Raw genomic sequence first — 15,335 nt, 5'->3', positions numbered from 1 at the left:
ATGTTGTCGGCGGCGCGGGGAGCAGCGTATCCCGGAGAAGCTGCCGTTCGTCCCGTTAAACCCGTTCACTGATGAGTCCTGCCGCTGGGCACCGGAGCAGTGGACACCGATGAGCTCTTCTACGGCGGACACAGCGGATTCACGTCGGTATCGGTGCGGGTTTGTGGCGGGAGTCACGGTTCCTTCGGATTGACGCAGATTTGGCGCAAACAATGAGTAAACTCTCGTTCCGGGCGCGAGCGCTGGACGCAGCCAAACCGCTCCCGGTGTACCGCAGCAGAGACGTGCCGGACCTGACGGACTGCGTGTCCATCAGCCGGGCCGTCCCGCAGATGCCCACCGGGATGGAGAAGGAGGAAGAGCTGGTACGGACGTGTTGGAATTTAAACTGACAGTTAGCTGTTAGCATTAGCTCTGTGACACGGCGGGATTCATGACGTGTTTACGTACGGTTCTGTCCGTACGCTGTGTGCAGGCGCGGGCGGACACATGTGTGTACGCAGGTAACGTGAGGTCTACGTTGAGAGTACGTCGTCGGCGTAGCGCCGGTGAGGTTTGAGCGCCTTGTGTTGCTGTGACGTTCAGATTTGTACATAGTTGCCATGGCAACGAGCGTCACAGCCGGCTCGATGCTGGCTAACTGCTACAGTTCGCTGCTAACCCGAACAGGTGCCGGTAGTTCTTTAATGTGACGTCACCAGGCGGCCAGGTGAGAGAACACACGGAGAACAGTGATCAGAAGCGGGTCGACATCAGTCTCTGCTGCTCACAGATCTCGGAGCGGCTTCTGAACCGGCAGTTTTTCTTCTAGCTGTGCAAGTTCTGTTAAGAGTTCTCTGAGTTCTGTTAGAGTTTTGTTCTGTTAGAGTTCTGTTGGAGTTTTGTTCTGTTAGAGTTCTCTTAGAGTTCTGTTAGAGTTTTGTTCTGTTAGAGTTCTGTTGGAGTTCTGTTGGAGTTTTGTTCTGTTAGAGTTCTGTTGGAGTTTTGTTCTGTTAGAGTTCTGTTGGAGTTTTGTTAGAGTTTTGTTCTGTTAGAGTTCTGTTGGAGTTTTGTTCTGTTAGAGTTCTGTTGGAGTTTTGTTAGAGTTTTGTTCTGTTAGAGTTCTGTTAGAGTTTTGTTCTGTTAGAGTTCTGTTAGAGTTTTGTTCTCTTAGAGTTCTGTTAGAGTTTTGTTCTGTTAGAGTTCTGTTGGAGTTTTGTTCTCTTAGAGTTCTGTTAGAGTTTTGTTCTGTTAGAGTTCTGTTGGAGTTTTGTTCTCTTAGAGTTCTGTTAGAGTTCTGTTGGAGTTTTGTTCTCTTAGAGTTCTGTTAGAGTTTTGTTCTGTTAGAGTTCTGTTAGAGTTTTGTTCTGTTAGAGTTTTGTTAGAGTTTTGTTCTCTTAGAGTTCTGTTAGAGTTTTGTTCTGTTAGAGTTCTGTTGGAGTTTTGTTCTCTTAGAGTTCTGTTAGAGTTTTGTTCTGTTAGAGTTCTGTTGGAGTTTTGTTAGAGTTTTGTTCTGTTAGAGTTCTGTTAGAGTTTTGTTCTGTTAGAGTTCTGTTAGAGTTTTGTTCTGTTAGAGTTCTCTTAGAGTTCTGTTCTGTTAGAGTTCTCTTGGAGTTTTGTTCTGTTAGAGTTCTCTTGGAGTCCTGTTAGAGTTTTGTTCTGTTAGAGTTTGCTTGGAGTTCTGTTAGTGATCTCTTGTGTCTTCTGTCCTCTTGTGTCTTTTGTCCTCTTGTTGTTCTCAACGAGTCCTTCGAGACGTCAGTGTCTCTGAGCATCAGAGGTTTTTACACAACGCTTTATTTTGAAAGGACAGAATGAAGACTTGGCAGTCCACATGTTTTACCACAGACTGTATTTAAAAGTGTTCATAGTATCGTCAGGTTTCCAATCAGATCAGTCAGATTCACCGCTGGCTCCTTCCCCCAGCTCGTCCAAATATGGTCACTTCCTGCTCCAAACCACCCTGAACTAGTAAAATGGTGATGGACAGAATCTGAACTGGAGGCTTCATAACGTTCACAAATCAACGATGACATCACTGCTGGTTGATGAGTGGTTTTATCTCACAATGTTCTTGAAAGTGAAAAATAATCGGTGGCTCCGCCCCCTCAGGTGGGCTCCAGAATTTAGTGGGTTGTTCTTCAGTTCATGCTACGAACAAACAAACCAGAACCAGACCTTGGTGCCGGACGTGGTCACAATAGAAATACTTATTATCTTATTGTCATTAGACCCTGTACAGGTCCTGGATCAGACACTGTCCTGGTCCTGGATCAGACCCTGTACAGGTGCTGGATCAGACGCTGTCCTTGTCCTGGATCAGACCCTGTACAGGTGCTGGATCAGACCTGGATAAGACCCTGTCCTGGTCCTGGATCAGACCCTGTCCTGGTCCTGGATCAGACCCTCTACAGGTTCTGGATCAGACCCTGTACGGGTCCTGGTTTTGCATCGGACTGTGATTGAACCTGGTGTGGGTGTTCATGTGTCTGCTGTGTTTCAGGAGCACCATCTGCAGAGGGCGATCTCCGCCCAGCAGGTTTTCAGGGAGAAGAAGGAGAACATGGTGATCCCCGTACCTGAAGCAGAGAGTAACACCACCTACTACGACCGCCTGTACAAAGGAGAGGTCAGGGTTCCCAAACAGTTCATCCACATCCAGCGTGAGTACTACACCTCAGCTACACCTGTACTACTCCTCAGTTACACCTGTACTACACCTCAGCTACACCTGTACTGCACCTCAGCTACACCTCAGTTACACCTCAGTTACACCTGTACTACACCTGTTACATCTGTACTACACCTGTACTACATCTCAGTTACACCTGTACTGCACCTCAGCTACACCTGTACTACACCTGTACTACACCTCAGTTACAGCTGTACTACACCTCAGCTACACCTGTCCTACACCTCAGTTACAGCTGTACTACACCTCAGCTACACCTGTACTACACCTCAGTTACAGCTGTACACCTTAGCTACACCTGTACTACACCTCAGCTACACCTGTACTACACCTCAGTTACAGCTGTACTACACCTCAGCTACACCTGTACTACACCTCAGTTACACCTGTACTACACCTCGGTTACACCTTTAATGTGTGTGTGTGTGTGTGTGTGTGTTCTGCAGCACTGGGTCTGGACCTGGAGCAGCCAGACTACGACATGGATTCTGAGGACGAGACGCTGCTCAACAGACTGAACAGAAGGATGGAGCTAAAACCTCTGCAGTTTGAGACCATGGTGGACCGACTGGAAAAGGCCAGCTCACACCAGGTAACACGCACGCACCCGCTAAGCTGGATTCATGAGCAGGGTTCTAACTGTAGTATCTAGTGGGCGGTCTGGATGTTTGTCTGTAGTTGCTGGTTCTGACCTCTGCGCTCCTGGTTCTGGTTCCAGCTGGTGTCGCTGTCGGAGGCGAAGCTGCTGCTGAACGAGGATGACTACCTGCTGAAGTCCGTGTATGATTACTGGGTGAGGAAGAGGAAGAACTGCAGCGGTCCGTCTCTGGTTCCTCACATCAAGCAGGAGAAGAGAGACGGGTCCACCAACAACGACGCCTACGTGGCCTTCAGAAGGAGAACCGAGAAGATGCAGACCAGGAAGGTCTGTCTCTGATGTCTCTTTAATGTCTCAGATGTCTCATTAATGTGTCTCTGATGTCTCTTTAATATCTCTGATATCTCTTTATGTCTCTCTTTGTCTCTCGAATGTCTCTTTAATGTCTCAGCTGTCTCTTTAATGTCTCAGATGGTTCTGCAATGTCCCTCTAACGTGTCTTTGCTGCGTCTCAGAACCGTAAGAACGACGAGGCGTCCTACGAGAAGATGCTGCGTCTGAGGAGAGAGTTCAGTCGGACCGTCACCATCCTGGAGATGATCAAGAGGAGGGAAAAGTCTAAGAGGGAGCTGCTGCACCTCACTCTGGAGGTCCTGGAGAGGAGGTGAGGAGAGAGGAGAGGGGGGGGGGAGGGGAGGACTCCCCATTAAAGAGCCCCTTCACATTAACACCATGTTTTTTTCCAGTATTGATAACATCACATGTTGTTTGTCTTAATACAGAGAAAATCAATAATTGTGTCCAGTAGAGTTTAAATATGTGATTAGAGCTGAGAGGCTCTGTGGACCCTTCATCACCTCCTCCTCCTCCTCCTCATCAGCTGGTGTCTCTGTGCAGGTATCAGATGGGAGACTTCAGTGGAGATGTCCTCAGAGAGGTGTCGCTCCCCCTGCTGGAGAAACCAGTGTACAGCACCCCACTGACCCTGAACAGCAGCAACAGACATAGAGGAGACTGTAGGACCAAGGTACACACAACAACGCACAACAACATACACAACACCACACAACAGCAGACACAGAGGGGACTGCAGGACCAAGGTATACACAAAAACACACAACAACACACACAACATCAGACACAGAGGGGACTGCAGGACCAAGGTACACACAACAACAAACAACACAACACACCACACCACACCCAGACACATTATGAGGACATGTCTGTACTTCAGTGTGTCTCAGTGTCTCTGTCCTTCATGTCTCCGTTCAGACTCACAGGAAGCAGCTTCCAGACGAGCTTATCAGACCAAAGAAAAAGAACATCAGGAGGGACAGACTATGTCCTCCACAGAGACGTCCCGGCCGACCGCCCGGCCCCTACACCGTCAACCAGGGGGACATCAAGCAGTACGACTTCCACAGCTCAGGAGAGGACGAGTGTCCATCACCACCGCTGGTCAGCATTTCGTCTGTCCAACATGTCTCACTCTGTCCTATCTCAGTCCAACAAGTCTCACTTTGTCCTATCTCAGTCCAACATGTCTCACTCTGTCCTATCTCAGTCCAACATGTCTCACTCTGTCCTATCTCAGTCCAACAAGTCTCACTCTGTCCTATCTCAGTCCAACATGTCTCACTCTGTCTTATGTCTACAGTCCCCTCTGTCGTCCTCTGAGGAGGAGAACACCCCTGATGGAGTCTTTGTCTTCAGGAGGACAGCCGGCTGTCAGTATCTGTCTGTGAGTTTCTCTCATTTCAATCTAACGGTGTTCACGCTCGGTCATCTGAGACACACCTAGGTCAGAGGACAGAAACACAGCAGCGGTGGAGCTCCGCCCACAGTGAGACACACAAAGGACAGAAACAAAGCAGAGCTGGAGCTCCGCCCACAGTGAGACACAGAGGTCAGAGGACGCAAACACAGCACAGACTCTCACACTGAGCTGGAAACAAACGGCTGCTCAGAAATCCGGTCAAATAACATAAATAGAATATTTTCAGCTGAACTGCTGAAACAGGGGGCGGAGCTATAAAGAGTCACTGACAGAGAGATCAAAGGTACACCGCAACTTTTCAGAATAAAAGCCCTAGTTTAAATCTTGAATGATGATTGATAATGTAATGATCGATCACGTGATGATCGATGAGCTGTGTTCTGACCACCTCGGGTTCTCCGTGTGTTTGTTTCTGAAGCCTCGTACAGAGCAGGTGGGCGGAGACGACGGTTTGGAGTTCCTCCCTCTGCGCCTCCGTCACTCTCTGACTGAACTGTCCCTGCCTCCTCATTGGACAGGACTGAGCCGTCGCAGGACAGGACGGGGGGGCAGGTAACATGATACAGTCTGGTCCACATTGTCTGTCCAGTCCAGTTGAAGCTGAACCCATTTGTCTTTCGCCAACACTACCTTCTTCCCTCTGATCAGGATCATTCTGGACCGAGCCTCCTCAGGTCTTGATCCGGTTCTGAAGCAGCTGGACTCATTAACACATCCAGTGTGCAGGACCAGGATCGGTACCTGCCCTCTCGGTGACCCAGTAATCCTGGACCAGAGGCCTCCCCTGACCTCCGGGACCAGTCGCCCCTCCCTAACTGACCTTCTGAGCAACATCCAGAACCTGAGGAGGTTCTGCTTCAGACCCAGACCAGATCAGGGGCTTAGGGAGGCCAGCAGGACCACAGGGGCCCCGCTGGAGGAGACCCGACTCACCTGTCGTCTGACACCTGTTCACCGCTCTGGAGCAAGTGAGTCACCGAGCTCGTCCTGAATCACCTCTGATCTGTCTGTCAGAGACCGGATCAGGTCCTGGTCCTCAGGTCCTGATCCTGTTCCTCAGGTCCTGGTCCTCAGGTCCTGGTCCTCTGGTCCTGGTCCTCTGATCCTGGTCTTCAGGTCCTGGTCCTCTGGTCCTCTTCATGCGCACGGACACCTGCACGCAATGTTCCTTTTATAAATCACAATCCACGTGGAAATGTTGCACGTAGACCAGGTGTTTGTGGACCAGGTGTTTGAGGAACAGGTCTCGGTGGACCAGGTGTTTGTGGACCAGGTCTCGGTGGACCAGGTGTTTGAGGAACAGGTCTCGGTGGACCAGGTGTTTGTGGACCAGGTCTCGGTGGACCAGGTGTTTGAGGGCCAGGTGTTTGTGGACCAGGTCTCGGTAGACTAGGTATTTGTGGACCAGGTCTCGGTGGACCAGGTCTCGTTGGACCAGGTTTCGGTGGACCAGGTCTCGGTGGACCAGGTTTCGGTGGACCAGGTTTCGGTGGACCAGGTCTCGGTGGACCAGGTCTCGGTAGACTAGGTATTTGTGGACCAGGTCTCGGTGGACCAGGTCTCGGTGGGCCAGGTTTCGGTGGACCAGGCCTCGGTGGACCAGGTTTCGGTGGACTAGGTTTCGGTGGACCAGGTCTCGGTGGACCAGGTGTCTACACACAACAACAACATTAAACTATTTCTGCACAATATGAGAAAATATTAAAAGCTGACGTTGTGTTCTGCAGCTCTTTAACTGATGCTGTTTGATGTTATTTGGATTTTTAAAGGATGATGATCAGTTTCAAACGTTAACGCGGTGAAAAGCAACGTGTTGGTGAGAAGACGTATGATATAATGAGCGTAATTAAATGAGAGCGATATAGATTTGCTTCTATCATTTAAAGTTCAAAGTTGCTGATGGAATAATTATAGGACACGAGCAGAAATGATCCTGCTGGTTAGAAAGTTACTGAGAAGGTGGACTCGTCGGAATAAGATGAGATATTAAGTGCGAGAGGCTTCGCTATTCGTATCAAGTCGTCTGTCACACTTACTTTCTACAATCTGGCTTCAGTCCACCACCTCACCGTCCGTCTCCTGAACATGCGTACGGATTCGTTTACACAATATTTACCGTCGGGTTTGTTTCTATAAATCCAGAGTTTTGGGGAGCGGCGGACGCCTTCTTCAGGCTCGGCATCGGTTCTAGAGGAGGCCCCGCTTCTTTTCTGTCCTCCCCACTTCCTTCTCTCGTGTCCTTGTTTTATTGTCATGCTTCACGCGTCATACATGTACATGTGGTTCCCGTGTGTACCAGCAGGGGGCATCACAGAGGAGCAGTACCACAGTCACCAGCAGCAGCTGGTCCAGATGCAGAAGCAACAGCTGGAACAGCTGCAGAGCAACACGTGTGTTTACAGACACACAGCAGAGCACAGGACGCAGGTAACATGTTAACAACACACGTGTTCGCTGTTTCATGTCATCATGTATGTTATAAACAAATAAATAAACAACAGGCAACATGTTAATAACACCTGTGTCAGCTGCAACCTCTCCACATCTGTATGAATACTAAAAACCTGTTGTGGTCCTGGTTTCGTCCGTCTGTTTGGACTGATGACGTGTCCTGGTTCTGTCCCCCAGTCCACCAGGCCCGGTGAGTCTGGTTCCAAGACTCTGGACTCGGCCAGCGCTCAGTTTGCAGCCTCGGCTGTGATCACTGCTCCTCCAGCAGCTCGGGGTCACATGACCAGCGAAAACAAACCCTACAAGAGCAGCGTGAACGGAGTCCATCCTTCAGGTGAGCCTCTGACCTCTGACCTGTCCATGTGTCCTCTACCCTCTGACCTCTCTAATGGTCACGTGACCCTCAGGTACGAATGTTTGATGACGTCATCGTCTCTCCTCAGGTCCCTCCAGGCCTCCGTACTCCTCCTCTCTCAGCAGGCCGGGGCTTTCAGCTCGGGGGTCATTGTCCTCTTCGTCCTCCTCCCATCAGTCTCTCCCCAACCAGAGGAGCCAGGTGGGGGCCATCTCCCCCGCCCACCCCCACGCTGCTCGGCCCTCTGCCCCCCCAACATCTGCCTTAAAGCTCGCCACCGTCGCCGCCAGCCTTGACCGAATGCCCAAAGTCTCCACCGCCAGGTAAACACCGCCTACGTACACCTGTGCAGATAAACTCCACCCACATACACCAGACTCCAACGCTCTGTTATAAATCTATTATTTGTCCTGACAGAGATTCTAATGAGCCGGAGAGACTTCTGAACGGACTGTCAGAGACCACGCTGCCCATGGAGGTCACATAACACCATCTCCCATCAGCCCCTGCTCCTCCCATCAGCCCCTGCTCCTCCTCCGTGTATGACCGGTGAATGTGACAAGCCGTGACCTCCAGAACAAGAAGAAGGCGTCTGAGTAGAACCAGAACATTTTACCGAGTGTGGATATTATTGTTGTTATTATTATTATTATTATTATTGTTATTATTGTTGTACAGTTTGTAAATGTCTCCAATGTAAAATAGTTTCATCAAGTTTAGTTTCTGAATCAGATTATTATCATGTGACTGCAGAACCAACTCCAGAATGCTCTGTACGCTCGCTCTGATTGGTCCATGAGGAGACCTATACGCTCGCTCTGATTGGTCCATGAGGAGACCTGTACGCTCGCTCTAATTGGTCCATGAGGAGACCTGTACGCTCACTCTGATTGGTTCATGAGGAGACCTGGCTCCGATTGGTTATTTATTTCTCATGTTTACATTTTATATTTCTTAAAAAAAAATCTCCTCAATGAAAATCAGATTCATTTGAAACAAATTTTTTGTGACGTCTATCAGGATTTCATTTTCATTTTTTTAAGTGTTTGTAAGAGTCTTCATGGCCTTCTGATCATTTAAACTCATTCAAATAAAAATCTGCATCTTGTAAGAGAGCCATGGATCTGCAGCTGAAACAGGAAGTCCATGATTCTGGCGCTGAAACGGCGACAGGTTTTATTCTTCTGACGTCGTCGTGTGGAGATGCAGACGGACTTCGGTTCAATTCTTTGTTCTCTTGAATCATTTTATTTGGAAATGAATTTCCTGCAGAGTAAAGGAGTATTTCCTGCAGTGTAACGGAGTATTTCCTGCAGAGTAATAGAATACTTCCTGCACAGTAACAGAGTATTTCCTGCAGAGTAACGGAGTATACCCTGCAGAGTATTCTTTTTGTTTTTAAAGGGAAAGATCAAAGTTTATTGGTGAATAAAAGATGGAAATGATTTCTATAAAGTGATGAACACATGAACATCAATAATTATGATGCAGCGAAATTAAACACTTTTATAGATTTCATGCTGAAGTAATTTTACTTTATTAAAGTATCCGAGTACTTCCGCTCCGACCGACTGTTCCGTCAGTGAAACACTGATCGATGAAGTGATGACGTGCAGGAGGACTACATCTCCCAGAGTTCCTTTCGGCTCGGTGCTCCAGGGTGGACCTGTGTGATGTGGGTGTGTTCATTCAGCCTCACAGGAGACACACTGACCGCTCATCGGACCCATCCAGCGGCGGGGTTCGGTGTCTGCTGCCCGGTGGACGAGGCGTCGGTTCGGGCTGCTGTTCGTGGATCCGGACGGTGTGTTTTCCTGCGCGTTTTCCCGGACGGTGTCGGTGATGGACGCGGCGGAGTGCGGGGTGTGCGGGGTGAAGGTGATGTGCCGCTTCAGGCCGCTGAACGACGCGGAGCGGAGCCGCGGAGACAAATACATCCCGAAATTTAACGGAGAGGACACGGTGGTGGTGGCGGTGAGTCATTACCGGCACTTCACCGGAGACAGCGGCACACAGCAGCAAACTTTTTTGACACGTGTTCCAAAGTGAGCAGATATTTTTCATAAAACAATCAAATTTGTCAGTTTTAACATTTGATATGTTTTCTTTGTCTATTTTCAATTAAATGTGGCTTTATGGGATTTGCAGATCATTGCATTTTTTTCAATTTATATTTTACACAGCGTTTCCAAAATTTTTGAAAGTGGGTTTATATTATTAAATATATAAAATTAATAAATGCATCAATTTTACAACATTTTCTATCGAACTTCCTGGAAACAGTGATTCAGATTGTAACCACCGTTTGGTGCCGATCGTCAGTAAAATGGAGGAAGTGTCCTTTTCCTGCTGCTTCTGTTTGATTTTAAAGGACAATTAGGATGAATTAGTTCAGTGAAAACTGAAAACTATCCTTTCAAAAAAGACACTCTTTTATTGTTGAAATATTTTAAAATAACTTAACATGAATGTCTTCACGACATGAGTGTGTTCTGTATTTCTTGTCTGTGTACACAGAAACTGAGCTTCTGTTTATGGAGAAATAAAAGCTTCAATTTTAACACCAAAACTTGACTTTATTGGATAATTCCTTCACCATCAGTTCAGTTGTACATGTTGCATGTTAAAGTTACATTCAGGTTATTATTCATGGAGGTTTATCGTGTGACATTTTTCTGTGTGATTTCCACCAGTTCCAAAAACCAAATAAAACAAGTCGAAGTTTTCTCCTTTTAATTTGAACTGGACTGAGAAGATCTGTGTGACAGATAAACTTCAGTTCAAATCACACAGCTACTCGATCCAGAAATACAAGTGTAGAAAGGACACGCAGACGTCTGGAATAAAGTCCATCAGGTACATATGTTAACATCACATTTCCATTTATCTGTTTATACACAACACAAACAGAACATTTCTTACACTGCTGCCTTTATTCAGTCCCTCCAAGAGGTTGTTTTCTGATTGTTTTGATCAGAAGTATTAGATTTGGTGATTTCCTTTAAAAAATTCATTATAATTTGTAGAGTTTAGAGGGAGTTTTTGGCAGTAAAATTGCTAGAGTTAGAAAAAAATTGCAATTTGAAGTAAAATAATTGCGATTTTTTTTTTTTTTTTAAAGAACTACCTGATAAAGAGATAATCTGACTTCCTGTGATAATTATCCTGTTGAAATATCTAATGTGTGATGTGTTTTTCTTCCTGTGTTGAACTTAGAGAACCATCACGGAACTTAAAGTGATAAAAAGAGTGTAAAAGTGACGTATCTGTCCAGAACCTGTGATTTAATATAGAACGAAGACGTAGTCAGGTTAAGATTATAGTGCTTTGAAATAAAGTTAATGTTAAAAGACAATTCATTCAGTTTATTAAGGTAAAAGATGCCTCGTAAATATACTGTTAAAAACGCAGAGGAATAAATAGGTTTTAAAAAGTTGCAAATTCATAGTTGCAAACATCCTGTTTTATTGTGAAGGAAAAAGGAAGTTGGTTTGCGTGTGAGTTTGACACTTGTCGCTCATCGTTTGACGTGTGAGCCTGAGGAGATGTGAGAGAGAAGAGAGATGATGGCGCGAGACCGGAAAAGTCTGCTCACCTGGACCCACAACTCTGAACTAAGTGGCGCACTTTTATTGTTCTTGCTCGTTTTGAGTGAAACCACCGAATAGTTTTGGGATTATTTTCATTTCTGCCTGCTTGTGTGTGTTTTTGGTCAATTTGAAATCGGAGGTTAATCTATTTCATTGTTGATTGTTTTGTTTGCCAATTGAAAAGGACACTATTTCCTGTTTGTATGATTATTTTGACAACTCGCTGGGCTACACAAAGATTACATCTGCCTTCAAAATAAGAGCTTTAGATTCTGTTCACAATGTTTTTTTAAGAAAAAAATTGCAGGAATTTTGCAAATAATGAGGAGATTTCTTGAATTTGTGTTCATTACTGTGATTTCTTGGAGGGACGGATTATTTTACATCTCTGAACATTGTGTTGAGTTTATGTTTAAAAAGACGTCCTCACCACGTCCACAGAGGAACTACACTTCAATCAAACCGAATCACTTGACCAATCAAGCCTGTTCACATCTGGATGCCACAGCCTGGGCTTTCAATCATTTGGGTTGAATAGAGTTCATAAGTCTGCATTATTTAAAAAAAAAAAAAAAAAAAAAACCCCGTACAAATAAAATTACAATTATTAAAATGTGTCGGTGATTAAAATCGTAATTCAAGCAGTTTGATCAAATATAAATAAAAACCCTGTTAAACAGATGAATAAAAGTGAAGCAGGTTATCGTCCGGACTCTTCCTGTTGAAGGAGAGCTGCAGGAAATATATAATATATAATAGAACTTTCTTCTACATCAAACTACTCGTTTCTTCTCTACGTTGTGGTCATGAAGTCAAGCTCAATGGATTCTGTTGATCCAGAATCTTCGTCCGTGGCAGTGGCTTTAATTTCTGTGAAGCCGAACGTGATTTTCAAAATGACGTTACGGTTCAGGTCACGTGTGGTGTCGGGCATGCTAACAGCAAACGAGCCAAGTTTTTCAACTCCCCACTCGTCCACGTACAGCGGATCTTTTCTCTCCGTGCGGTAAAATGTAAAGCTCATACTTTTCTGCTTAAACTGTGCTGGACTGAACCTCAAGTCTTTGGTTTCATTCCACTTCACATCGGCTTCAACATCCACCAGCTTCCAGAAAATACAACACTTCTCCCCCACGTCAGTTTGGATCTTCCTCTTTGCTTCATGTTTGGATGCATCAAACGGCACATCGACATCGACCCCGTATGTGAACGCGCTTTTGCGGCTCGCCACCGCCGCTGGGTTTCTACCAAACATCACGGCTCCCTTCATGACGGCCTCTTGGGGCCCGAGAGGACACAGAACTCTACACTGACCATCAAACTGACTGCGGATGTGTTGACGCAGAATCTTGCTCTGAGAGTAGCCGCCCACCAACACAATGTACTCGATGCGGAAATCTTTGCTTAGGATTTCTCTGAGACTTTTAGTAATTCCCTTCAGGCTCGCATCAAAGAAAGACCTCATCTTCTCTCTAGAGAGTTCAATGCACCCGTCCTTCCACGATGCACTTCGCACGGTTCCAAAGTAATCTGCCATGTCTCGCCCCCCCTCCTCCCTGACCTGCTCCGATAGGTTATACGGACAGCTGATATCCACAGCCTCATCATTTTCTTTTAAAATCGTGAAATCATACAATATTTCCTGCAGCTCTCCTGGATAATTTTTGATATATTTGCCCCAGACAACATCACCAAAGATTTCATTAAGGAACCTTTTGAATTCTCTGTTCACAGTTTCTCCACCCATGTCATGCCCGGAGGCCTTGTGCAGCTCCTTCAGGGCTCCTCCATGCAGAACTTCATGTACAGTGATGTCAATGGTTCCACCTGCAGCACAGAGGACGTGATTCAAGTTTACAAACACATTTCATTACAGCAAGAACCATGATATCAAACTCGTATCAGTGTGTTTCGGTGCTTTCAGACCGGAGGGACTATTTCACCGTCCCAAGAAAGTCTGGAGAACTGTTTGGTCCGAAAACGCCTTTTGTGTTCATTTTATTTGCAACTATTCTCCACTGTTTCAAATATTCAACCCAAAGCTGAGCCAGAAATATATGAACATAACTAGACCACATCTGCACCTTCACATCTACACCAAACCTGAAGCTTGGTTTGAACCTTTGTCTGAACTTTCAAACCTGAAAACATCCTTCGTGGAACTTGGTGGCAGAAGATCAAAACAAAAAGAGTTGTTTAAAAGGCGACGATACCATCACTGAGTTCTGGTCGCAGTCTTGCTGGTTGACATGAACACGTTGTGACACATGAACACGTTGTGACAGCAGATCACGATATCAGAGAGCAGCTGTGATTTGATCGTAAATGAACGCTTCGTGTCATATTCTGTCGGTACTCAGAAGACTGAGTCTTGTAAACCAAACCGTGAGGCAGAAAGTGAGTAGAATCTGAAAAGCACGAGGTGACCTTTAGAGCGAACACTGTACCTCCACAATCAACGACGATGTACTGTGTTCCCAGAGACTCGTCCAGACAGACTTTCCCGTGGTTATCAGAAATGAAACCGTCAGCTGGCAGCTTCCTGCACCAGACCGAGGCCGCCTCCGGTTCCAATGCGATGACGAACTTGAATTCCTCTCCTGTGTTTGTGAAACCAGCCTAAAAGTGAAAGGATAAATACGTCCTGGTCACGTGAGAAAACCTGCACTGCTGAACCCTCTCCCCCCTCCCTCTCCCCCCTCCCTCTATCACACACACACACACACACACACACACACACACACACACACACACACACACACACACACACACACACACTTCATGGTATTCATCTCACCGAGCTTGCGGCTTCTCTCATGAAGTGCTTGGCTGAATGATCCCAGATGGCCGGTACCGTCAGCACCCAGGTGAAGTCCGAGGCGATGAACTTCTTGCCCTCTGTGTTTTCTGCGATGGTTTTCAGAGCGTCGTCTTTGATGAATCTCAGAGCTTCTGTGAACACTTTCAGGGCATTCATTGACTTCCCATTTACAGCTTTAATGTTTAAATCCCTGTTCGGTTTCTGGAAGTAATAGATTTAGATATTAGTTCATAAGATGGGACTTTGTTTGTAAAGACTGTCTGACTGCAACTGAATCTGTTACTGTGGGATAAATGTCTGAAGTTTAACTGGGCAGATTTATTATAGATACAGTATATTTTATGGTTTTAACACAAAACATGTGATGCAGACCACACAGTCTTCCCAAAACTAAAACATATCATCAGATCATTTACTCACTGTGCCATAGAGGGACATTTTGAAGTTTTCGAAGAAGAAGAAGCTTCTGGCTTCTTCGCCGCGCATTTTAAGATAAGCCTTCTGAGCTTTGTAACCAAAGCTAACAAATTCTTCATGATCATTAAAAAGGATGCAGGTCGGCGCTTTCGAGGTCCTCAGTGAGACCTCTGAACCCCACAAGTGTACATGAGGATCAACGTCTGCCTGTCTGGAAGTCAGGCTGTAAGCATATCCACTGTACGTAGTGCCAAAGTCTATCGCGATGATGTACGGCTCAGCCATCGTTCAAACTCTGCTGCAGTGCAGGAAGTGCAGCGCATTTATTCAATTTTATGGGTGGTGATCTCTGGACTCGAGTTCAGGCGCTGCCCATAACCTCCACGAGTTCAGGCTCTCTGGTCTCCGCCTACAGCCTCCGTGTCTTCAGTGCTCTGTTAGTCCTGGTGTCTGACTGACTGAACGTCGTCACCAGACAAGACATCAGACATTCAGCAAGATGAGTTTTCTTGGAGGCCACAGGTAAATTCAGTTTCACCTGCACATTCAAACCTCTGTTCAAAGCGTTCAACAGGAACAACACTGAAACCGAAGTACATGTTTCTTCAGTTTGATGTGATCTGACAGGACGAGTCGTGACTGTACGAGATGG

General features: G+C 46.3%; 2 protein-coding genes across 3 annotated transcripts; one reads left to right on the top strand and one right to left on the bottom strand.

The window, feature by feature from the left end:
* Nucleotides 1-4: 4 nt before the first annotated feature.
* epc2 (enhancer of polycomb homolog 2 (Drosophila)) lies at nt 5-9,371 on the top strand. Of its 2 annotated transcripts, none has more exons than XM_069154445.1 (14): nt 5-365; nt 2,483-2,642; nt 3,118-3,263; nt 3,390-3,596; nt 3,785-3,933; nt 4,167-4,296; nt 4,545-4,730; nt 4,930-5,013; nt 5,468-5,601; nt 5,698-6,017; nt 7,352-7,476; nt 7,678-7,834; nt 7,944-8,178; nt 8,273-9,371. In XM_069154445.1, the coding sequence occupies exons 1-14, from the start codon at nt 213-215 to the stop codon at nt 8,340-8,342; spliced, it is 2,256 nt and encodes a 751-aa protein (XP_069010546.1). In that variant the 5' UTR covers nt 5-212; the 3' UTR covers nt 8,343-9,371. The 2 variants fall into 2 exon arrangements, with proteins under 2 accessions (XP_069010546.1, XP_069010545.1); XM_069154444.1 differs by having other exon boundaries at nt 7,349-7,476.
* Nucleotides 9,372-12,168: 2,797 nt separating this feature from the next.
* LOC138200738 (heat shock 70 kDa protein 12A-like) lies at nt 12,169-14,968 on the bottom strand. The gene is made up of 4 exons (XM_069153610.1): nt 14,687-14,968; nt 14,243-14,467; nt 13,893-14,064; nt 12,169-13,272 (listed from the first exon to the last, which is right to left on the bottom strand). Exons 1-4 carry the CDS (start codon nt 14,966-14,968, stop codon nt 12,239-12,241), a joined length of 1,713 nt encoding a protein of 570 aa, XP_069009711.1. The 3' UTR covers nt 12,169-12,238.
* Nucleotides 14,969-15,335: the final 367 nt, after the last annotated feature.

The sequence above is a fragment of the Embiotoca jacksoni genome, unplaced genomic scaffold (genome assembly GCF_022577435.1).
Source record: "Embiotoca jacksoni isolate LCO1_2020_lvr unplaced genomic scaffold, fEmbJac1.0.p SCAF_2, whole genome shotgun sequence".
NCBI classification, from domain to species: Eukaryota; Metazoa; Chordata; class Actinopteri; family Embiotocidae; genus Embiotoca; species Embiotoca jacksoni.
This window is presented reverse-complemented; position numbering and strand designations above follow the sequence as displayed.

Coding starts and splice junctions, on each gene's coding strand:
- epc2 (XM_069154444.1), top strand. CDS start 213: ATGAGTAAACTCTCGTTCCGGGCGCGAGCGCTGGACGCAGCCAAACCG. Junction 5,014..5,467: donor CCGGCTGTCAGTATCTGTCT/GTGAGTTTCTCT, acceptor TTGTTTCTGAAG/CCTCGTACAGAGCAGGTGGG. Junction 5,602..5,697: donor AGGACAGGACGGGGGGGCAG/GTAACATGATAC, acceptor CCCTCTGATCAG/GATCATTCTGGACCGAGCCT.
- LOC138200738 (XM_069153610.1), bottom strand. CDS start 14,968: ATGGCTGAGCCGTACATCATCGCGATAGACTTTGGCACTACGTACAGT. Junction 14,468..14,686: donor AAATGTCCCTCTATGGCACA/GTGAGTAAATGA, acceptor TATTACTTCCAG/AAACCGAACAGGGATTTAAA. Junction 14,065..14,242: donor TGAGAGAAGCCGCAAGCTCG/GTGAGATGAATA, acceptor TTTCACTTTTAG/GCTGGTTTCACAAACACAGG.